The 24,005-nt window shown below is 40.7% G+C and overlaps 1 protein-coding gene across 3 annotated transcripts in view; it reads left to right on the forward strand.

Moving 5' to 3' along the window:
- UTRN (utrophin) overlaps positions 1–24,005 on the forward strand; it is a 379,666-nt gene that overhangs the window by 34,232 nt on the left and 321,429 nt on the right. For 2 of the 3 annotated variants that reach the window (XM_014950828.1, XM_014950830.1), the window contains exon 1: positions 4,049–4,164. The exons of the other annotated variant lie outside the window; for it this stretch is intronic. In XM_014950828.1, the coding sequence (XP_014806314.1) occupies positions 4,071–4,164 (94 nt within the window). In that variant the 5' untranslated portion in view covers positions 4,049–4,070. Of the gene's footprint in view, positions 1–4,048; positions 4,165–24,005 lie in introns of those variants that run through there. 3 annotated transcript variants of the gene reach the window in all.

Below are 24,005 nucleotides of genomic sequence, written 5' to 3' on the forward strand. Positions count from 1 at the left end.
GGAGCTGCGTCTCAGTGTGAGCACTGGGAGAGTTCCTGTGTGTTAGCTGTACTGCAGGGCCCCAACAGCTGCCATGCTCAAATCCATGCTCCTCTTCCACGGTAGCGAGGGCAGCTCCTGTGCTGCTAATTCCCTTTTCAGCAGAAAGCTTTGTGCTGACATGAGGCTGCTGCGTGAAAGGAGGTTTTAGTAGAAATGCTAAAAAGTCTTTTGTTACCCATCTGCAATTACTGTTGCTGTGGGTATCCTGGAAATAGGGGTTAAACTAATGACCAGTTTTCATCAAAATGCAACAGGCCCTCGAAAAATTACTTTCTGTTTAGGTTTCCTGTCATTGCCTGTTCAGCATCCTTCTTTTTAGCATTGCCCTCTAGGCTGTCTTATTTGCTTGCTCAAGCAAGTGTTGTGTGGTCTGCTAATTCAAAACATGTTTGTCAAGCCAGCAAAAAAAGCGTCCTGTCATGTTGTTGTGGTGAAATAAAACATCCTGAATAAAAATATGGGGTGTTAACATCCCACAGCATGAGAAGCACTTAACTAGAAGCTCATTATAACAGTGTTATAAAGGGTAGGGCTAGAGAGGTAGAGCAGGAACCCTGCAGAAGAGTGGGCTGTTCCTTTAGGAAGGAGACAGCTCTTGGCTCGTTCATGGTAGAGAAGGGAGGTGAAGGAGGAACTCTGTATCTCCTTGTTCTACTCCCATAAGAAATCATCTAGTTTGTTTTTTTCCTCCTCCATAAAACAAACCTTTCTTTGCAGAGCTGTCTGGAAGGGTGGAAGTTCACAGCAGGGTTAACCAGACTACTTGGAACAAAGCTAGAAAGAGGGAGGCTGTGAAAAAGAAGCCAGTTTCCTCTTCCCAGAGTCAAGGCATTCAAGACTCTTGGAAGGCTCCCAGAAGGCAAAGTGGTAATGGAAACCAGTATCATTCTAGACTGCCTTGCATAGAGGGGATTTTATAATTAAAGGATGTTGCCCTCTGCTCCCATTGTTGTTTGCCTCTGTGAACTTAAATTTTACTTTAAACCTGGTGCCGACTTCATACTGGGGCTGAATTATCACATGCTGGGGCTGTGATAGAGAAGGGATCTTAAGTATTTATGAGCTCACCTTCAAATACAGTTCTCTGTTGTTCCCCCCCCACTTTTTGCCTTTTCGCCCCACCTCTAAGCTTTTTTACTTTCCCATTCCCTACTGAGTGGACTGAGCTACTGATCAGTGGTGTTTCATGTATGAAGTGTGACATTCAGATCTTCTCTTCTAAAAGGACTGAGTTGCCATCTAAACTCCAGTCCTTCTGAAAACTGTTAAAGTAAGTTTGTCATGTGTTGAGCCAAGCTTTGTTCTTCTCCATGCTTTGTAATACATGGGCAAGCATAAAACCATGTGATTTCTGCTTACTAGACTTCTACTTAGGCCTCACTCTTCTTCTGTCTTCCCTCTGTAGTTTCAGCTGGTCTGTTTGGCTGGTCTTTTTTTATCTTACATGATGATAAGAAGACTAGGCAGCCAGCCAGCTGCTGTTGAACTATAATAGAGCCAGTGGTATGTACAAAATTTGATTACCGCTGTCAACACCAGACTGAATAAAAGAGAGCACATACTCTGGTCAGAGAGCTGCTAAATAAATGGCCCATTGAATTCAGTAGTAGTAGGAATAAGACCATCATCTTCTCCTAATGAATGAAGTGGTTTATGGGTATAGAGTGTGCTAGCGTGTTGAACTCTTGAGTTTGTTTAAAGCAAAAAAATCCTTTTCTTCGAAGATTATTCTCCAAAAAAGCTTCTATTTCTCTCTTGCTTACCAACTGTCGTGGTTTACACCCAGTTCTAGCAGATTTTAGCTTAAAATATTCCTGCCATCCTAGAGGTAACATGCTTCCAGATAGGTTCTGACATGAAATGAACGAATGTTAGCAATTCTATCTCTATTCAGGCAAGAGATGAACTATGTTTAAATTAAAAACACACACCCACCCTTTATTATTAGGTTAACAAATATTCCCAGTGTATATTTTTATTGAAATGTTGGATTTTTCAAAGTAAAACTTGCTGTTAGATAAAAGTAGTTTCTCGAACATACATGATGTAGTTGCTGATGGCAGGCAGAGCTTGAGAGCTGAGGTCCTCTGGAAGCGCTCTGGTGAATGAGTGTTTTCCCTTAGCTGCTCCAGTATCTTCATGTTGAAGTTCAAGAGAGAGAGACTGGTGTTTCTATACCTGCTCTCACTGACCGCACACCCTTTCTTGATTGAGGAGTGGGAAACCCAGAAGCCTTGTAACAAGCTACCTAACTCCTGAAACTTGTAGGGATCCTTCAGTCTTGGCGAGTGTCTGATGGAGAGAGTCTTAATTCAGTTGTGTGTGAGCCTTACCTTGGAGTGGCAGGGACCAAGGTGAGATGAGGTATTGGAGCAATAGGCAGGCGCTCATAGGGAATGCAGACCAGTCTCGTCAAGACCTGAAAAAAGGGAGTTCAATTGCTGCTGGTAAGAGTTCTGGTGTACGTGCATGGCTACCCGCTAATTGTCATCGTATGCTTGGAAGAGTTGGCAGCGACTTTTTGTTTTGTGCTTGTGAAGTGCTTGGCACAGTAAGGTTTTTGTTTGTATTTGCTATATACTTCATTGTAGTCTGTTTCTAGAATAGAAATCCTTGCTTTAAAACTTAATTACCTTTCCACATTGCTCTTGTTTGCGTGGTCCACAGAAATGTTTGGATATAAACGTCTGATTTAGCCCCCTGAATGTATGGTTGTTTTTACTGATGGAAACAAAACTCCTTTTGTGTGAGTCTTTCAGGCTTCAACTTTGGGAATTCTTAAAATTGGAAAAAAACCCCCTCCAACCCACAAAACAAAGTATGACCAACTCATGCCCCCGATAAAATTTGAAGAAAAATCTTATCTTGATCCCCCTCAATAGTGTCTGTCTGGTACGTGACAGAGTAAACTGTCCCAACTGAATATTAATGAAGAGATGAGAGCTATATTTAGAACGGTTGTCTGATAGCGTAATACAATGAGACAGATGAATGAAATAGCATCTGTCTTTCTGCTTTTGAAATGAATTCTCCTGGGTACAGCTCCTCTCTAGTTATAGTTCCTGTGCTTCTGTGTTAAAGTTAATCTACTCTTGCGTTACTGTTTCTGTCACTATTGGAATTCTTTACCGTTCAGTATCCTAAAGCGTGTATTCCAGAATCACACATCTTTTGGAAGTACAGAATTCAGAGATCTCTCAATTTGATTATAAAACTGGCAACAGGATGTTGAAGGGACCGGATTCGTGTATCAGTGATAAACACAGTTAAAGGCCCACTTGCAAAATAACTCTGATGCTATCATAGCCTTGCATTATTAACCTTCTGCTTTACTGGACTGTGATTAGTCTTGTTTGGAATTCCTGCACAGTGGAAACGGCATGCCTAATCTGAGTTTGTAATTTTAACATGGAGGTTTATTCGTAGAACTCCCTTTTTTGTGCTGCAATCTTGTGTTAAAATTTTCTTGTGCTCTTTTGAAAGGTCATTAAAAGATGCGGATGCTCGCCTTGCAGAGTTGTTCTGATTTCACGTTCTACTGGACATGTGGAAAAAGTGTTATGGTAATACTGCAAGCTTTTTGCAGAGTAAATGCTAAAAATAGTTAGGACTTTTAAAATTAGCGTGGTATTTGACCAGAGAGGTTGATTTGAACAGAAGAGGAATATTGCCACCTCCTTTCCTGTTTTCTGTATGTAGAAATTAACTAGCTGGTGCTTTGGAAGCTGGAGTGTCCTCCTGTTTTCATAAGGAGTAGCAAAGCAGTGTACTCATCTGTTTTTAAAGAGGAAAAAAAAAAAAAAAATCTTAATTAGCTTGGAGTCTGTTACTTGTTTACATGCAGTCCTTTACAAGGTTTGTTTCCTGAATGCTTTTGTCAGTCACTGCGTGGCTGAAAGTGTCAAACCCTCTGAGGAAAACCAGTGCTTCCCTCCCCCTCGAATCCCGGCATGCAGTTCTGGTGTGGGTACTAGCGTGTACTTCCTCTGCATCTTCACTTTCCTGTTTTTCAAAGAGTGAGCTTGATCATGAGCGTTCGAACGGCCAAAAAAGTGGCGTGGAAAAAGTACAAGGTTGCTGTGCCTCGGGATGCCGCCGGGCAGACCTGTTGCCCTCCGCTGGGTGAGTGCGTGCTTAGTTCATGTTTTCAAGGCTGTGGTGGGTAAAAAGGATCCAGCCGTGTGGGTCTGGTTTTATCTTCTACACCTGATGCAAGCTGCTTTTCTTAACTTGGTTCAAGTTTGCTGGCTCTAACAGAGGCAGGTCGTGGAAGGCAATGGCAGGAAACAGCCCAGGGAAAATAAAGGCTGTTTTCTGTGGCGCTGCTCCACTGCAAGCAAAGGCTGTGAGAGCCCCGGCTGCGTCACACCTGCAGCCACAAGATCCTCTTGGTAACGCTTGTGTCATGGGCTTCCTTCTCACCTATAACATGTCAGCTTTTTCTTGGCGTAAGTCTTATTCCTGTTCTGTCTGAAAGGCTTAATGTCCCTAGTTTTCTTAAACTCTGCATGAAGTTACGGTGATTTCAGTGTTTAGTTGTGTTTTGGTTCTCTCCAGTTCTGTTGTGTCGTCTTGGGCTTTTGAACGTACACACTTATAGCAGTGTTCTCCTGTCGCACTTTTACTTTTAATGCACTTTGGTGGTATCTCCAGGGAGCAATATTTCCTGTAATTTGGAAAGAATATGTTTTGGGGAGGTGTGCTTTGGAGGAGGAGAAATTGGGGATGTTTCTTTTTCCTTTTCTCTCTGCCATCCTTTCCTACGCATCCCCAATGAAATCTCCTGGATCAACTATTCCACCGTTTTGTGACCAGGGCTGAGTAATATAGATTGTTATGGAAAAGGCATTTTGACGATTCCTAGTACCTGTGAATATACTTTTTAGATACAGTAATTGACAGATGGGGGATGATTATTTTATGAGTGTCAGAACTTCATGGATATAGAACCTGCTGATCAGTAGAGAATTTGGTCCCTTTGACTTGACTTTTGATGTGGGGTTGGTTGTTTTGTTTGGGTTTTTTTTTTTTTTGCAAAGCTGGAGTCTGAATATGGGTTTTTAGAAAGAAACAAAAATCCTCTTAAGACTTAGCAATGTAACAGCTAACTTCAGAATAAAATGATGGGCTGGGACTCTGATCGCACGTAGGCTTGCTTCTAGAACAATGAGGTGGATTTGGATATATGCCAGTTTAGTTGAGAACAGAAACTTTTCTTTTATGGCCCGGTCCAAACTCTGTTAAAACATCATGAAAACCCTGTACTGTGAGTGGAGTTGCTTTTGATTGACTCTGGAGAGAGCTCACTAAATTACAGGTCGGAGAGATCTGGTGTTCTTCAAGATCTGCATGTATTCAATCAGCTAATGAGGTGCAGCTGCAGTTGATCACTCTTGGAAAGTTAGGAGAAAAGCAGTTTGCTTGGCTTCTAACATGAGCTATTGTTCAGGGAGTGTTTCTTCTGGCTCTGTGAGTATCAGTGTGGGGTTTTTTTGAACTATTTCTTGGATTTTTTTTTTTCCTTTTTTTTATCATTGTATTTTAGAAGAGCATAAACTTGGGGCAAGTGTTATAACCAGCCATGCAATTAACTGGTGAACACTGCAGTTGTGAAACCTCTACAGTGTCCATCTGTGGGATAATAGAAGGAAAGTCAATCTTTTTGAGGTTTTTGCTCTCAATCTTTCATGTGTTTTTAATGTGTAACTGCCAGTGTGTGTACACAGATAATATTTGGTGATGTTTGTGTGTCTGATGGTGCCTGCCCTACACTGGGGCAAGGCTAAGGTGTAAATCTCCTGGTTCAGTAGCTCAGGTGTTTTATATGATTGAGCAGAGAGAGCTTAGTGACTGTTTCTTAAGTCCTGTTTAACTCTCTACGACCTGGGAGCCCTCTGTTTTTAAAAGCTTATATATCATTGTTGGTATATTGCAATTATAATTTTTCTTAATAAAGTAGTGGGATTTTTCCAGGAAATTCCTTGCGTTATATTGTTGCGAACTCTTCATAAAGTGTGGAACTGTAGATTTGCTTTCCAGGAGAGTGGCAGTCTCAAATTCACTGTTGTCTGCCCACTCTTTTTTTTTTTTTTTTTTTTACTGTGTATTTGGAGACTCTGAGGGACTTGAGGCTTTGGACAGCTCTTAGAAGGGCTTGTCTCAGAAATGCACGGAGGAGAGCCAAAAAGAAAAAAATCTGAAAAAAGGCAGAAGGTGCGAAGAGAGAACAAGAGAAAGAAAAACTGAAGGTAAGATAAATTAAATCTGGGGTAAGGGGGAAAAGCCTTTCTCTGAGAGGACAGAATTTTCAGTGATGCCATACTGGAAATATTCAAGCAGGAAAAAAATGGGTGGGGAAGTTGGGTGTGGTATGTGTGTGTAATCATTTCTTCTTCACGTCCTTTGCTTTTTACACAAATCCAGAATGTAAATAACAGGGAGACAAGTTTAGGAAGCACCTTGTGTGCAGCTCTCTGGCTAGAAGGTTTAGGGGTGATTTATTTGCCTGCAAACGTTGCCGTGCTGGCACAGGTGCGGCTTTGATTTTGTTGGTCAGATGCTTGTTGTGAGAATTGGTGGGGACTGGAGGATGGGAGGTTGAAGCTTATATCTGATAAAATACGTGAATGTAAATTAATTAGTTCAGGTGAAGCCAAAATGGATAAGACTCCTCTACCCTCTGAAGCATAAACAACATGAGCATGTTCAGTCAGAGATTGGTTTATGGCCTAAAACTTACTACATAATTTAGGGCATCTAGTGGGGTGTCCTTCTTTATAAATGTCTAATCTCTCTTAATAACCTTTAAACTCTCGAGTCAGTGATAGGTGCTGGGAGTGTAGTGGTACTGGGAGGCTGTGTGGCGACTAACTAGAACCAAAGCTGGATCTTCATCTGGGAGGGGAAAAAAAGAAGGGATCTCGTACTTTCTTCACCTATTCAGACAAGTGGAATCTCTTCTTCATTGCTGTTCCATGTCATGGGAGATAATTTATATTCTTCCAGGAAAACTTTAGAAACTGTTCTAGAAATTTTTATATAGTATTTTTACTTATACGTACTCTACTGCTGTAGCAGTATTTGATGTGATTACTTTTTGACTTTTTTTTTTTCTACCTCAATTGCCTCGTTACGTCATCCTGTCATTTGAGGAGAGGCTACTTACCCTGTATTAAGGAGGTATGAAAAGGTGCCAGTTCTGTGAAACCTTCTGAAAGTGGCTGCCCTGTGGCACTGTTTCTATAAAATGTCAACTCTTGACATGAAAGCAGTCTGCAGTAATTGAATAATCTATGTTAGCATCTTAGCAGTATGCTGCTACATATTATTTTGGGTTTTTATACAGTTGTCAACAAAACCAAAAGGGATAGATTTGTGTTTTATTGTGTGAGCTAATTGTTGTGCAGCACTCCAGTGATTAAAAGGAGTGTTATTTTTTTGTAGCAGTAGGAAATAATGCCAGTGACATGACTGAGGCATTTTGCAAACCTATAATTTGAGAGCGTGTCTTTTGAAACGCTACATTTAGCGTCTGTTACCGTTTGGGTCTCCCTTCTTGCTCCGATAGCCTTCCAGGAGCACTAGCCTACAAATGAAAGCATCTTAGCAGTATGCTGCTACGTATTATTTTGGGTTTTTATACAGTTGTCAACAAAACCAAAAGGGATAGATTTGTGTTTTATTGTGTGAGCTAATTGTTGTGCAGCACTCCAGTGATTAAAAGGAGTGTTATTTTTTTGTAGCAGTAGGAAATAATGCCAGTGACATGACTGAGGCATTTTGCAAACCTATAATTTGAGAGCGTGTCTTTTGAAACGCTACATTTAGCGTCTGTTACCGTTTGGGTCTCCCTTCTTGCTCCGATAGCCTTCCAGGAGCACTAGCCTACAAATGAAGAGCTTACTTGCAGGTGGGAAGGAACTTATCTGTGTTCCCACAAGATATATGCACTGATAGCAGCCTGAAATCATTTAGTCATGAGACCACAAGCTGTTACAATAGTAAAGATAATATTTACTGTGTTGTTCATGTTACTGTAAGCCCTGGGTTGGTTAGTTTGCTTAGTAGAGCTGTGCTGGACCTCAAATCTGTTTGATTTGAAACAGCTCTGGCTTTTAAACACATGAAAATGGTATATTTCCTTTTTAGCAGCAGGTAATCGAGGATGTATTCTGAAATACGGCATAGTTGTAGGCGAAATGTGTAAGAACAGATTATGTAGTAATTACATCATATTAGAATCATAGTATCATAGAATGGTTAGAGCTGGAAGGACCTTAAAGATCATCTCATTCCAACCCCCCTGCCATGGGCAGGGACACCTCCCACCAGACCAGGTTGCTCAAAGCCCCATCCAGCCTGGCCTTAAACACTTCCAGGGATGGGGCATCCACAGCTTCTCTGGGCAACCTGTTCCAGTACCTCACCCCATCCTCATGGTAAAGAATTTCTTCCTAAGATCTGATCTAAATCTCCCCTCTTCCAATTTAAAACCGTTGTCCTGTCCCTACACTTCCTGACAAAGAGTCCCTCCCCATCTCTCCTGTAGCTCCCTTCAGATATTGGAAGGTTGCTATGAGGTCTCCCCGGAGCCTTCTCTTCTCCAGGCTGAACAACCCCAGCTCTCTCAGTCTGTCAATAGCTGCCTTTTGGGTCTTCACATGAACTGTTTTTTTTTAGTTCTGAAGGACCTTTTTTTTAAAAAAAACCAACTCTTCCTATGTATATTAAACTATTGGATGCAGAAAGTATTTTTCTGTTGTCTTGCAGTACAGACCCTTTTACAAACTGTAGGGGAGCGTTTAGCTGCTGGAGGCAGGCTGTGCCCCTCTGCATTGTGTGGGACGGAGCGGTGCCTGTGACTCACTCCTGCCGTGTGGAGAAACCATGTTCCCTCCGGCCGGTGAATAATCTGCCGCTGGTTCACTTTTATGTTTTCACTGAAATGTTCTGACCCTTAACTGGAGGGCTCCATATGCTTCCTGCCCTCGTCCCCGATGAATAGGGCAGGAATTGGCAGCGGCGTGGTGTGCTATGTGACCTAATTTGTGTGGCGTCGGGGTGGAGCGCGCTCTAAGCTTCACCCGGCCAGCGGCTGAGAAAGCGAATTGCGGTGATTCCCCAGCTGATCCTTCCAGCGGGTAGAGAGAGAGATTGTGCTGGGGGGTTGGGGGAAGGAGGTGCCTCGTGCTCCGACGCTCGTTAGGTGCTGGGATGAGTTTCCAGCTAAACGTTTGGAAAAACAGCCAACAGAACGGTCCGAGGGTTCTCTGCAGAAATTGGGAACCATGGTGTGGTTCGGGGTGACAGGCGACAGATTTCCCCTCATTTCTGCCTGGATCAAGCCTGGCATGGAGCAGCGTGCACTGACAGCTTGCTGTAATATTTGACAAATAAAAGAGCGTTTAGTACCGCTTGTGCAGACGGAAGAAGGATGGTTGTATCTGTCTTGCTAAATGACGCTACGATGTGGATTTTGTACTGCAGTTATGAAATATCTCTTCTTTATTGAGATAAAATATTGCCCGGACTTACCTAACTGTTCTGGGTTTGCTTAACTTGAAATTAGAGCCTGAGATAGTATAACTTCTCATATAAAGATGCAATGTTCAGTTGTACACCTGGGATGCAGAGGGCTGGGCAGATACAGGAATTGTGACCACGTCAAAGATCACCCATTTCCCCTTGTTCTGGTAAACCAGCTACAAGGAGGAGTGCATCAAGTTTATTAGTTACGAGATTAACTTCTTAAAGAAATAGCATGTGATGATCAGACGGGTCCCTTCCCTGCTTGTCCCCTCTTGTGCTAGTGACTGGTTCCAGCACAGCGCTTTTGCGGGGCTGCCCCTGAGCTGTCCCCCAACACCAAGGCTACAGGAGTGCCTGCCTCGGGTTGGAAGAGGGCGTTCTGCTGGGGTACCTGAGCTGGTCCAGAGGACCTTTTAATATCACTTCTTTTTTCTCTCGGCTATATTTTTTTCCCTGCTAGAATTGTACACCTCAATCATTTTAAGCTTCAGATTATTTTAAAAGGTTCTTAGCTGGTTTAATACCTTGTAAAGCGAAATATTTTTAAAGCAATTCATAAAACACTCTGGGCAGACCATTGGAATTAACTTCTGCTCCCAGCTCAGCTATAGTAAAATCAATATTTACTTGGCCTGTGTGACCTAAGTCTTTTTATATATAACGAAAACATTTATTTGCACTGTTGCTTTTAAGGTAGCAAAGAGATAGTAAAGTGGATACTTTCTGAAAGTAGAACAATACACCCCCTCTAAAGCTACTTTCTGTCTTGTCTGTACAGTCCATATATAGATTTATGTAAAACTTGTCAGGCACGCCCCTTTCTAAAAAGTTAGTTGCCAATTTCTCCACTTCTAATATAGAAAGCAAATAAATAAGAATATGATCTTTTAGTTCTGAAATAAGTATAAGCTTGGCATTGAATATTTGAAAACTAATTTGTATAACTAAAAGCATCCTTTTTTTTCTCCAATTTTCTGTAATATGTCTTGCATTATATTTTTTGACTGAATAATTTGTTACTAATTCTTGTTGTAGTTTTCCTTCCAGTGTGTAAGTTTTAAGCTTCAGCTTGCTGATGACAATTTGAGATTGAAAGTTATATACTGAGATACTTAGCACTGTGTAAAAGAAAGGCAGCAAGTGCTGTCACCTGATGTTTCACCATCATTCCTACGTTGGTTGCCATGAAATCTCATGTGAGCATTCCTTATCTAATCTCCAAGCAGTAACTCCAGTAGCTTAAAAAAAAAAAGTTCCAAGTGTGGGTTACACAGATAACTTTCTTGTGGGGACATGCCTCAGCCTTTTGTTTAGTCATCTTGAATGCGTGTAGAGTCTCCCACGAGGATCAAGCTTATTTCTCAGTTTATTAAAAGTGGGAGACAATGTTGCTGATGAACTTCAGTATCAAATGATGATTTACTGATTTTGTGCTTTGCTGTAGTAAGCAAACAGTAAATGTTTTGAGCAGTTAAATGGAAGCAAGTATTTTATCCTTTTTGTTTGTGACCTGTGGACAGAACTGATTATACAAAAGTTAATGTTAGCAGCAAGAGTTGTAAGTGCTAATACCTAGACAGAATTAAACATATTGCAGTACACTTTTTGTGTTTTTAGTTAATTCTGATGTAGTTGCATTCCTGTCTTTAATATAGTCAAGCGGTATATTCTTGGAGAGAGTCAGTCTGTTATTCCCACTTTAACGCACAGTCCCCGCCTTTCATAGATGCTTTCAGTTTTGAGTAATTTAGCTATCAGTGACTAAGGGAAAAAAGTGCCTGTTTTAACCAAGTCATTTTATTGGTTTTGCAATTGAAAGCGTAACTAAGGTATTGCTGACAATGCAAGGTACGTTTTCATTAGGCAATGGATTAATATCAGAAAACAGTGTTGTTGAATAAATTGTTAGAATTAAATTATTTATAAGAGATAGTGTGCAATACTGTAATACGGTTTCTTGTACATAGAACATCAATCTTGTTTCTCTGGTTTAGTTTTTTTTTAAATGTATTTGGTGGATTGTTTGGTTTGTTTGTGGGTGCTTTTCTTTTTTTTATAGCAATAAAAATAGCTTGAAGAGATTGCCCTCAGGAGTTGATCTGGAATTATTTTATGGCCAGGTAAACTAGTTTGCTATCTTATCTGACATGCTTCCCTGAACTAAGGGGAAAGATGTTGCTGTGTAATTTGCAGTAACTGCCTCACTGCAGTTAATACTGTCTTTATTGACTCTGCAAAACAGGTTTGCTGTTTGACCCCTGTGGTGGGTTGACCTTGGTGGCTGCCAGATGCCCACCCAGCTGCTCCCTCACTGCCCCCTCAACTGGACGGGGGGAGAAAAGATGGAAAAGCCTTGTGGGTTGGGATAAGGGTAGGCGTATCACTTGCCAGTTTAAATCGTGGGCAAAATCATTGACTGTGGGGAAATTGATTTAACTTATTGCCAATTAAAATAGAATGAGATGGTGAGAAATAAAGACAAAAACTAAACCGCCTTCTCCCTACCTCTCCACTTCTTCCCAGGCTCAACTTCACTCTTCCATTCCCAAATCCTTGCCCTCCTGCTCCAGCCAGAATGAAAAAGCCTGCTTATGTAAATTTTATCTTCAAATAGAATTAGTTTTTTATTTGTGAGAAAAGCTGGCTTTCTTTGGCAAATGCATGCAGTCAACCCTCAGTAAGAGCATGAGCTTAAAACCCTATGGTCCAAAAAATTCCAGATGGTAAAAATGGACTTTTGGTCTGAAACAAACTTAAGTATATCCAAAAATAATTCAAAATCTAATTTAGCAAATAAGCTAATGCTTGTGGGAGCAAGGTTTGGCTTGCAGTGTTTCCTTGTACCTTATTTTATGGTGTGCTACTCTAAAACCAATGCGAGTGAGACCCATGTTGAGGCAAGCAGACTTGCATTAAATATTTGCAGCATCTTGGAAACGGTCCTGATCAGCTGCTAAGCAAGTGCAATGTTCTGCTGCTCTGTGTGTAAACACTACTCTTGTTTTTCATGGCATCAGCTGGAGTAGCCTGCAGGAGCAGTAAGACTGGTTTACAGCCAGCATATGCAGAAGTAGTGGCTGTTTTCTAGCCCCTTTAGCTGAAGTCCTGGCATGGGGTTCCTTATTCCTGCCCGCTGCCCTGTTTCCTCTCCCCTCTGCAGCATCAACAAAACTGCATGCCTCGAAACTGTCACTTTCTGGAGTGATAAAGGGCGACTAAGGCCACAGAGCATAACTTATGTGTTCTAATAGCATCATCATAGTGAATATTCTTGAACATTATGCACAGCAGAATCAGCACAGGTAAATAATTAGCTATTGTTTTGACAGTGTTAAGGTGCTCTTTAGGTAAGATAGGAGACTATTTGGCTAGCCTAAAAAATAGTCACTGTAGCCATCTGGAGAAAAAAACCAAACAACCCAAAACCTCAAACCAAACGACAGAACCAAACATACCTGAGTGTGTACACAAATTATGAGCGTCTGGAGGAATTAAGGGAAAAAAAAAAGTGTGTTTCATCAGTTCAGTAGTTTAGCATGCAGTCCTGCCACAGCTACTGCTTCTAGTCCAATTCAAAATCAAAAGTGGCACTGTGACTAAATCTGTAGCCATCTTATTTTTTCATAATGTGGTCTGTGGGAGCAGAGCAAAGTTGATGCTAAAGTTGGTAGAAGTTCCAGCAAAGCAACAGGTGTGGTGGGAAATGCTTTACTGGCTTAGCAGTAGCTCTTGAAGACTTCTGAGGCAACTAGATCATTTCTGATTGACTTGTTTTATTATTGACTGCTTTGCAGTGGAAAAGTGCGCTCTCATGTCTAATAAATCATGGAAGCTTTTTTCTTGTTTCTGTCTTTGTATATTAATTCTCCTGTCGTGTTCTCATGCCAGCATAAGTGAATTATTGAGCCTTCACCTTTGCAAGAAACAGAGCAAATGTGCAGTTGAGGAAGAGTTAAAACAAAGTTCCAAAATAGTACCTTATGTTCTCAAAGAATTTTTTTTTAGAGGGAAGGCTCCCTGGTGTATGTAAGTGATGTGGTGTGGGTTTTTAACTTCATACAAGTATATTGCTAATAATGTAGTGGTTTTTGTGTGTGACTTTCATCTTTCCTTGTTTTCTATTGTACTTAAATGCCTCTTTGAAGTTCTTTGATAAATATCTTCCATTTCTCCGGCTCTTGTTTCATCCACTCCTTCCTGATGTTACTATAATATGACACTTCTGTATTTATCTTTTGACTCTAAGATTTTGTGTCTTAACTGGTACTGGCTTTCTGTCTCCATCTTTCCCTCTCCCCAAATTCCTTTCTGCTATCCTGTGGTTTGGAGACTGGCATGATCCAAATGATAAACTTGTAATAGGGTTGAAGGTGATATGATAAATACAGATATCCACGTTTCATCCTTCCTCACTCTTGATCTTTTGTAACTGTTCTTCTCTCAAGAACGAGTGTTCTCACGAACTGCTTTCTTGTATGGGTTTTTCTACTCTGCTAAAGGTAAAGAATAAAAGGTAGAAACTCATCCTTTTCTGGAAGGTCTCTGGGTTTTCTCCATAATGTTCATGTCCAGGAGGTGCAGGTAGTACAGCTTGGCAGCTGCAGTTCTGGGTCATCTTCTAATGAACCCTTACTGAGCCCAAATTACACTCTGCATTTGAAGGGTGAGAAGGCTGGTAGTCACCCTTCACAGTCACCCTTTGTTGCTATTCCTTTTTGCAGCCATGTAAAGATTTGAGGAAAAATAGTGAAGCTTTGTGACATGAATGGAAAGAGTGGAACAATGGGACTCTGATTATAGACAAGACTAAAGCTTCTGAGCTTTAATTTGTTTAGTTTTTGGCAAGTTGTTTTTTTCATTGTGTACTTCTGCAGGACTGGAAACAAGCCTCTTGCATGCAGAATGTTGTAATTAAATGCATCAAAATTCAAACTAGCATAATAGGTTGCTAAGTCAGCTCTTAGTCATGCTAATTTTTTTTTGAGAGCAAAAGTCTTCACATATATTCCTTTTTCTAGCCTCCTTAGAAGTCCTCTCTTTGACACTCTGGTAGTTCTTCCTTTATACTTTTTCATTTCACTCAATTTTCACTTGTCATCTACAAAATTTGCAGGTTCTGTTTCTGAATAAACAGAAGTTTGCAAAAGTCTTCTTGTGAAGCCAGTCATGCTATTTCATAGTTGGACTAAGAAGATGCTACGGGATAAAGCCAGAAGCCATATTCTGGTCCATACAGCCTTTTTAGTACTAACAGAGCCCTTCTTTGTCGGGCTGTGTAACTTTGAGGGGGTTGATAGCAATATTTAGTAGAATAACTGAATAAAAAAAAGGGAAGACTGTGTAGCTTCTGGCTGCTTGAGTTACCTTTCAAACGCGAATTTTCATTTTCAAACCTATTGAACTGTGATAACGTTTCTTGTGCTGTTTGAGCAAGTAGCAGGTAGGTAGGTGACATTCAAAATGCCTTTGGTCCTGCTACACCTGCTCGCAGGCGTGTGTGGAAGTTGCAGGAATTCTTTCCTTGCCGCTTTGATGTGGTAGGCTTCAGGAATACTTGGGCTTTGTAAATGATCCTACTTCTGCCACAGGTTGATCGTACATGTCAGCAGTGGACAATCTGAAATATGAACAGTGTATTGGAGCTTGCTGTGATGCTTCAGACAGCAGTGTGCATGAGTTCATATATCCTTCCATAGATCGTTACTCCTATTTCCCACTTCCATGCTCCTTTGCACTTAAAAAGTCTTATTTCCTTTTTTGCACTGCTGCTTTGTTGGTGTGTTCTGGATAACAGAATCCTCTAAACTTTTAAGGAGTAGCCTTAGTGTAGGGGAAGAGTGGAAAATCAGAAGGGGTAGTTGACATCAAATTCAGTTAGAGATCTTCAGATGTGAAGATCTAATCTATATTATGTAAGTTAAACTTCTTATATCCTTGCATTGTGGATTAAAATGGTTGTGGTGTTTCTTAAAAAAAAGAAGTGGTTTTGTGATTTACATTTTGGGACTGTTGTTCAAAGGAATGAGCAGCTGTAGAAAAAAAGTCTTGGAATAGCTGTTTAAGCTATTTAAGGCTTTCAACTGTATTTGTATTACAATGGTTTAAGATATGTTAAAGCAGAGCAACTTAAAAGACCTGTGTAGGTGGGAAATGGAATCTGACTAAATTGCAGGCATGATAACATTGTTAAGTGTCACAAGTATTTGGCAATTACAAAGCAGTCAGACACTTGCTGACTTTTTGAACATCTCATGTTTCATATCCTCCTCTCTGTTTGTTTTTGAAAGCAAAAGTGCTAAGTATCCCCAGCCAGTTTAATTACCTAATTTTTACCCAGTGTATGCATTTGTGTGTCGCTGCAAATTCACACTGCTGTGAATTTGATTAGTATTAAGAAAAAATGCCTGCCGATGAACCAAAGATGTCACAGAGTATTCCACATTCATTATGCCACTTCTCTGAGCTTAGGCAGGGGGGAGAAACCTTGTTGAAAGGCTAACTCAGGGCCAATGTATACTCAGTCAAGGTTCTCTGATCTGTTAGTGCAGTAAGATCGTGTGGGGAATGACCAGAGCTGCTACAGGTCTCCTTTTTTTTTTTTTCTTTTTAATAAAATATGAAGATGGCAGTATGAGGTGCTCTTAGAATTGATCAGGTGGTAACTCAGAGTGCATCTGCAAAATAAAAATTGAAATGCTAGAGCTTCTAGCAAATTTTATCAATTGTATTGCTCTTAGTTTTGTCTGGTGTGATGCAGATAAGACTGGCAGAAGTACTGAAGTAGCTTGTGATAGTTAATAATGCAGAATGTTGAAAGTAAACTTTTTTTGCTTTTATGTTTATAGAAAAGAATCTAAAATTGAGTTTAAAGTACTTTCAAGATGCGATCCCCACTTTCTTCCCACACCTAGTTTGTAGTATACAAAACAAAAGATTCAAAAGCAAGTCATGTGAGGACCACAGTGCCTTTAGGAGATTACCTGTGATTTCGATTTTATAGTTGTATTTCAGCCTATTCATCCCACTTATTCTTTCTGTGATGGTAACATTATTTTGATGTTTCAGGAATTATAATCTTCCTTTTATTACTTCCATTAAGGTGTTAGTTCTATTTGTGTAACCTGAAGAGTGTGAAATACATCGCTGTTTTTTTGGGTTTTTTACTACCAAGCTTTGTAGTTTGCCATAAGTTAAGGGCATCATTTTATTGAGAATTTGAAATTCTTGTAAACTTGTAGGAAGTTAAATTGTTATAGTAGCTTTCTCAGAGAAGCACAAATACATGTTAAGTAGAAAGCAAGTTTCTCTTTAACACCATGGGGGGACCACATAAAAGAGTTTTGCTTTTCTTTGATAGGGCACCAGCCTTTTTGTCTGCTTCTGGGATTGCATCCCTGCCTTATCCCCATGTCCTTTCTCTCCCTCGTTTGACCCTTCACCTCTGAGCAATTACACGTTAATCCAGACCCTTGGCAACCTGCTCAAATGCGTTGGAGCAATTGGGCTTTGCTTCTCCAGAGCTGGCTGGCACATGGGAGTCTTCGCATGGGCAGGTCTGATATGCAGATGAGGTGTTAATATCCAGCCTCAGACTGGGACCTCATACTGAATCCTGCCTTTAAGCACAGCTGTTCTTGCTGTACTTATATCATCTATTTCTCTTGGGAGATATGGGAAATACTTGTTCAGTACTAATTGTTTATAGTAAGAAATATTATTTGGTGCTACTTGCAAATAATTTTTTTTTCTAGGGTGGGGTGAGGGTCGGGGTGTGAAAGTCTTGGAAGAAACTCCTTCTTGCATTATCTGACCCAGCAATGGTGATCTTGTCCTGACTTTTCCCGGGGTGGAGTTAAGTGCTGATTTTAACTTCTAATCCAGAATGACACTGGAAAGGCATAAGTACTTTTATTGATTAAAATATCTCAGATCAAATGCTCCGAGTTCCAAGATAAACCATTGAATTGAGGAAATGATCATTTTATATTGCATCAAATGCTTTTGTCTGCTACACAGGTTGTACTTTGTATTTTGCTTTTGCTCTGCTGTGTAGCCTCCCTTTGTTACTGGCAGAAAGAGTTGATCTCTCCGCTTTTCCTCAAAATTAGTGAATTTAGCCAGCAAAAGCTCTTCTTTGACAGAGGTTTGGCTATGCCAGAGGAGGTTTTGTTATTAGTGATGTCCATGCACATTTTTCGTATCCAAGCCAGCAAAACTCCATAGTGTATGTCTGTGTTTAGATGCTGACTTACGTCAGCAGCATTGGTGGTAAAAACATTTTTCATACTAAACCTCACAGTAGTTCTTCCTGTGTTGCAAGCTAGTTTTCATTTTAGAGGTCATTCAAGGATACAAAGGCCTTCTGTATGGGGGGAAGTTCCTAAGCACTTGAGTTTAAAACAATGCTATCTAGTTAGGTCAAAGTTGCGTTGCAGGTCTGGTTTCAAAAGGTCTTAACACTGTTCTCTTAATCTTCTATATAGGCTATTTCAACATTGACATTGGTCTGATGTACATGTTTATGCTACTTATATCTCTTCAACCTGGGTGCTTGGATTCTCAGTTCTCTTGGATTTAGCAGTGGTTGCTCAGGGGAGCCAGTTACCATAAGGAGGGCTGTGCTGGGTTTACCCTGGTATGGTACCTGTGGTGGTGTCCACAGCTAGATACCATGTGCTTATACTTCTTCCATAAGAACATCTTCAGTGTCACTTCCTCTAGTATACCTTACTTCCCAGGGGTTTACAGTTCAGGATTTTTTTCAGCCATAAATTATATCCATCTTTTTGTGGACTCTTAATTTCATAAGCTTGTTTCTGCTTTTTTTATCCCAATTGTACTAGTGCCCTCACTTGTCTTGCTTTCACTGGTGGTTACTGTCATTAATTGTTGGTATTAAAGCTGTGAACTCCAGCCTCACTGAGGTGTAGACACCACCTGCTCTGCTGCAGGGACATTGACCTTTGGTGAAACAGAAAGTTGGTGACTTGAAGCTCTTGAGCTGCCTCAGTTGGGCAGTGGCCTGCCGGGCAAAGGCTGTGAATCCTGAGCCCACATGGTGCCTGACTCCTTAACACTGGGAAGGTGTGCAAGAACCCTTTCAGAAAATGCAGCCAGGACAGGATTACACCTGTGAGGATGACTGATCTACTGGAGTTGTTGCCGGAGGCAGCACTAGTAATCTGACTTGTAATTATCTGCTTTCATTAGGTGATCTTGCTCTTTGTACAGCCAGTTTCTTGGAAGGTGAGGTGTCTGTTCTGAATTTCTCATGCCCTCACAAAACCATTTGAGGTGGTAGAGTGGCAGTACTCAAACTCCATGTTTGCACAGGTTTCATCACAGTCCTTTGACAAGTTGGTCATTAAATAATAAAAGCATGGGGATTGGGGTGTGTACATGTAATCCATTGCTTAAACAATTGGCTGCTGAAATCCCTTGGCTCATGTTCGTGACAGGCTTTGAACTTTGATTGCTCTCCTTTTGGCTGTTCTGTTCCTGCACCTTCTTGAGTTTTGGTCGTGCTGTTTGGAGTGGTGTATCCTGAGAGAGCTTTCTGTACTGAATTGGGAAGTCTTCTATGGGCTCTCACTGATGGTGATGAGTGGCTTGTGTGATTGCATAAATGCCTGTTTTAATGCATTCCAGATATTTGTCCTGCAATTGTCAAACAGAATTTATGTACTTTCAGAGCAGTTAATCAGGGAGTGAGTTCAACTTTGGGGCCTAATTAATGACTAAGCCAGGGAAGGAAACGTGAGTTTAATTAGGATAAAGGATTAACAGTGCCTTGACTTACTGCTGTTCTGATCAAATGACAAAAGAAAATTCTTATATTTGCCAGAAGCCATAAGAAGGAACCATTTGTAAAACTTTACTTCAATTTCTCTTTTATTCTTTCCTCATTAAGGTGTCTCACTAAATACATGAATTGGGTAAGACACCTTTATGACTGTGTTTCTATTTGCCTCTAGAGAAAGAATATTAATTTCTTTATGGACAGAGTGCTCAAAGCTTTGGTTAGCATTACATTTTTCTGCACAAAGGTTCCCCCTTCATCAGTGGTGCAATATTTCTTTTCTTTGGCCAGTGAGGGAATGTGACTGGGAAATGAAATATTTAGTTTATATGAAGAAATGCACTTGCATTTTGCTTAGTCTTCCTCACTAGAGCTGGGTGATAGTATAAAACAAATAATATACTTTGGGTGGGTCGTGTGAAGCTAGAAGCAGGTTAATTTATGGTGATTGCTTGTGTAGAGAACTTGCTGGAGTATTTTAGGGATAGAAATGAGAGTATTTGGTGTGGTTTGCACTAACAAATATTTTGGATTTAAATTCTTCAGTCATCTGATTCATTCTTTTTGCTTACTTCTCCTTTATGTTTAGAGCACTACTACACTACGTGAATTTCAGGGACTTCCTTTAAAGCTTCTACCTTTCAGGCTTCATCTTAGTAATTACAAAGGTTAATAGGCTGAGGTAAATAATTTACAGGCATCAGTGTGACGGATCATTGACAAAATAATGGAATAGCTAATGAAGCTCAGACTGAGTCTGCCTGGAAACAAAATAACCAATTTATGCTTTTTTTTTAACTTTATTTGCCTATTTGATTTTCCTAAAGACTGGGCTCAACTTTGTTGCTGAGATCAGTATGCAATAGTTTGATTTGAGGAATACTTTGCATTTGGGCTTGCTTCCCCTCTGCTTCTGTCTTTCAAGTGCTGTTGCCAGGATTCATAAGGGTAACGTGACTTGGCGTGAGTTTTGCTAGTGAAGAATTGAACTGTGTTGGTCTATGGTTAGAAGTTGGCCACAGAAGAATGATGGAGCTTTCTAGTATGTAGTCTCTTAAGTGAAATCGTGTTGGTGAGCAGCTTTCCAGCAAGTGTCTTGGTGAGCTTTAGATGCTGGCAAGTTTGTGTGAGAGCTTGCTTCTTTTCCCTTTCATTCCTTTTTCTTTACCATGAGCATGCTGCATGTTCTTGGACATGGTCCCCTCTGCTCAGCGCTGGTGAGGCCACATGTGGAGTGCTCTGGGCTCCCCAGTACAGGAGAGAGAGCCAACAAGCTCTTATGAGCCGTGCCCAGTGAAAGGACAAGAGTCAATGGGAACAAACAGAAAGACAGGAAATTCTGTTTCTACTTAAAACACTGTTATGGATTGCGCACAAAGGTTGTAGAGTTTCTGTCCTTGCAGATGTTCAAAATCTGACTGGACGTGGCCCTGGGCAAGCTGCTGTGATTGGGGGTATCGGACTAGACAAACGATCTCTGTAGCTGCCTTCTGACCTCTGCCGTGCTCTGCTTTCTGTGAAAATATTTTAATGCTAAATTTTCCTAAACTTCTTGGGAGCAATGCAAAGAGCGGTAGGTTTCACATGCGTGATGAAGTTTGCCTAACAGTTTTAAGATGGCTTGAGGAATTCATGTGAAAGTGTGAGAAGTCTTTTATTGATATTACAGTGATTATAACAGTTATGAAACTGTAACAGGTGTATAAACTATACATTATGTTTGGGTTTTTGGAGAGGGTGTCTAGAAATCTTGTTCCAAGTAGCAAAGTAAGCATTATAGCTTTTTAAAGACACTTCTTTACTGTTCTCTTTTCTTAATTTCTCACTTAATTAGCACTGGAAAACTTAAAATATATTTTTTTTTTATTACCTTCCATGGATTAAATACAATTGTATGTGTGCTTTTTTTTTTTTTTTAAGACTAGATTTCTAAATATCATCAGAGATTTGAGGCAATCAGACCCAGAAAACTAATACCTTGACTTTGCATAACTCAACTGCTGAAGTTGCTATGTTATGGATGTCTTATATAATGAACTGCTAGGAAAGACTTAAATTCCATGAGGTTATAAATTCCTTTTGTTTTTAAATAACTCTAGTTGGTATGCTGCTGTCACTGAAATGGAACCTATCTTGTCTGTATTGGGAGATACTTAGTTAACTTTCTGGTAGAAATGTTTAAATAGCATTTATGTATTTTTAAAATGTGTTAACAGCATTCACATTTTTGAAATCTGTAGATTAATCTATTATCATGAGGAAAGTAGGATACTCTGATTATGCTTGCCTTTCTGTGTTTTTCGTTCCCCCTCCCGAAAAACAGGTCCAATTTCAATTAACTAGTGGGAAATTTAATCAAATTTTCATGACATAAAGCTAATTAAATAGCTACAGGTTGTGTGAAAATTAGTGGCTGGGAGAAGAAAAGGCCCTGAAGGCAGTGCCTCTACTAAAGAAGAAATTTTTTTAAAAAATGCATAGATGTCTTTCTTGCTGCCTGATGGATGGCCAGTCAGTGTCTGCATGTGAGGCCCCATCTGGTACCCAACTGCCTCTACCTTGTGCACTGGGAAGGGGTGAGAGCTTGCAGTGAGAGGCCAGAGAAGTTGTGGGGAGGAGCTGGCGCTCATGGGGCACATGCTAATATGTAGGAAGCCAAGCATTATTAATCTACTTCTCAGGAAAATGGAGAATGTGGTAATATATAGGATCCAGGTACTATGAGTTTACATCTCAGTAATTGGCTTCTCTTTATGCAAAGCTGTTGATCTAGAGAAGTCTAGAGCAGGAATGATGATGGACTGTGGTGGAAGGTTTGGGACAAGGTGGGGAGAGATGGATGTAGGAGCCTGGGAAAAAGATGGGCAGCTCTGAGAAGGGATGGGTCAGGAAAGTTTTTAATACTTGAGAGTGAAATGATACAATAGGGGATGAGGAATATTTGGGGTTGCAGCCTTTGGGTTTTTGGAAAAGGAAGATAGAAAAACCTCTGGCTAAACAGAGTTGGAATAAAAGAAACTCAGGGATATGAGGGGGCAGAAGTTCAGTGTTGTGAATAAGAACTTCACAATGTGCTTCTGTCTTTACCCACTCATCACAGAGAACAAAATAACATTGTATCTTTTGTACTCTGAACATTGTTTCCTGAAGATGTTCAAACAAGGATGGTTGTGATGTCTGCCTGATTTGGAACTCTGCCATAACTAGCAGAGAGAGATACTTGCATATATACAGTTTATGGCTTGGCTTCCTCCTCTGCACAAGCAATATTGCTTACTCTTGCCTGCTCAGCGTCTCTGACATTGTCATGTCTCTGCTTCTGGTATGCAGATGGGCTTTTTGTGGGGTCGGAGATTACACTAGATGATCACAATGATCCCTCTGACCTTATATCCCCTGAATCACCTCCACAAATGCAAGTGAGCCTAATAATAGTTCTAATTTGGGCAGAGAAAGAAGAGCAGATGGCTAACACGGACTTGTGGAAAACAGTTCTGTTTTCTTTGTAATACCTCAGAAATGCAAAGGCCTAATCTGTGTTCATAACAAAACGAGCAGTAGTAAATCTAGCTTGTGATTCCTACGTTTTATTTGTATCTGTAAATTTACTCAATCTTGAAGTGCCCTCCTGTTTGTATGCTTAGAAATATTTTAATTGCCAGATTTTGGGCAGGAGTTATCCACCTTTCTCTTCTCTTTCTGTGTCCCAGTCATATTGGTTGGGACCTCAGGGAGATGGACAGGCCGTCGTCTTCTCCCTGTGTGTCAGGTTTGTCCTTTGATATCTATGGGGTGCATATAATCCAGCCCACTCTCTATCATCATAGGGGTATTTGTGATACCTTTATTTCCAGTTTTTCCCCCCCCAACAGTGCACTTGGTGATAACCAAAACCCTTTGCTGATATTGGCAGAGACTTTTCCAGCCTCAAACCTCAGTGTGTGATCACTTGCAGTTTGTGAGATATGAGCCCAAATGTATTTGTATCGCACACAAACGCTTCCCAGGGCTGTCTTCCACAGGGAGCTGATGCTTCTTGGCTTGACCAAATGTTAAGGCGCCATTGCAGACTGTTGGAGAGAAATGCAGGGTTGCTGTGGCTCTGGTGACCCTCCAGAGCATCCCTGTGTAGGTGTTGGGACACTTTGCCTCCAATTCTTGGTTTTGCATTGTCGTCCCATGAAAACAGCAGGGTCACTGGCTGACCAGTGTGGACCATCAGGCCTGGTGAGTGGTGCCACAGCATTATTTCTGTCTCCCGAGAGCTTGCTGCTCTCTCTAGCTTCCCTTTAAACATCATTCCAATGTGCTGAGCCCGGCAGTGTGGTGTGTTAGATTGCCTTTGCTGGGAGGTATGGAAACAGCTATTTTAATACTGCTTCAGCTGTGAGGATGCCTTCTAAGTTATCAGTTGCTGGGGGATTGTTTTTTATTGTGAAGTAAATTCAATTTAGCTTAGAGTCACAGCACTCTTCTGTGAGAACCATGGAGTGGTCCTCATTACTCCTCTTTGGTGTATTATTTTTGATGTTGTCTGTTGTTGGGAAACACCAGGGAGTGAGGTGCAGGGGTTTTTTTTAGTTTTTTAGTTTTCGTGTGGTGTGTTTTTTGTGTTGTTTTTTTTTTTTTTTTTTTT

Source organism: Calidris pugnax, unplaced genomic scaffold (assembly GCF_001431845.1).
Source record: "Calidris pugnax isolate Ruff unplaced genomic scaffold, ASM143184v1 scaffold24, whole genome shotgun sequence".
NCBI lineage: Eukaryota > Metazoa > Chordata > Aves > Charadriiformes > Scolopacidae > Calidris > Calidris pugnax.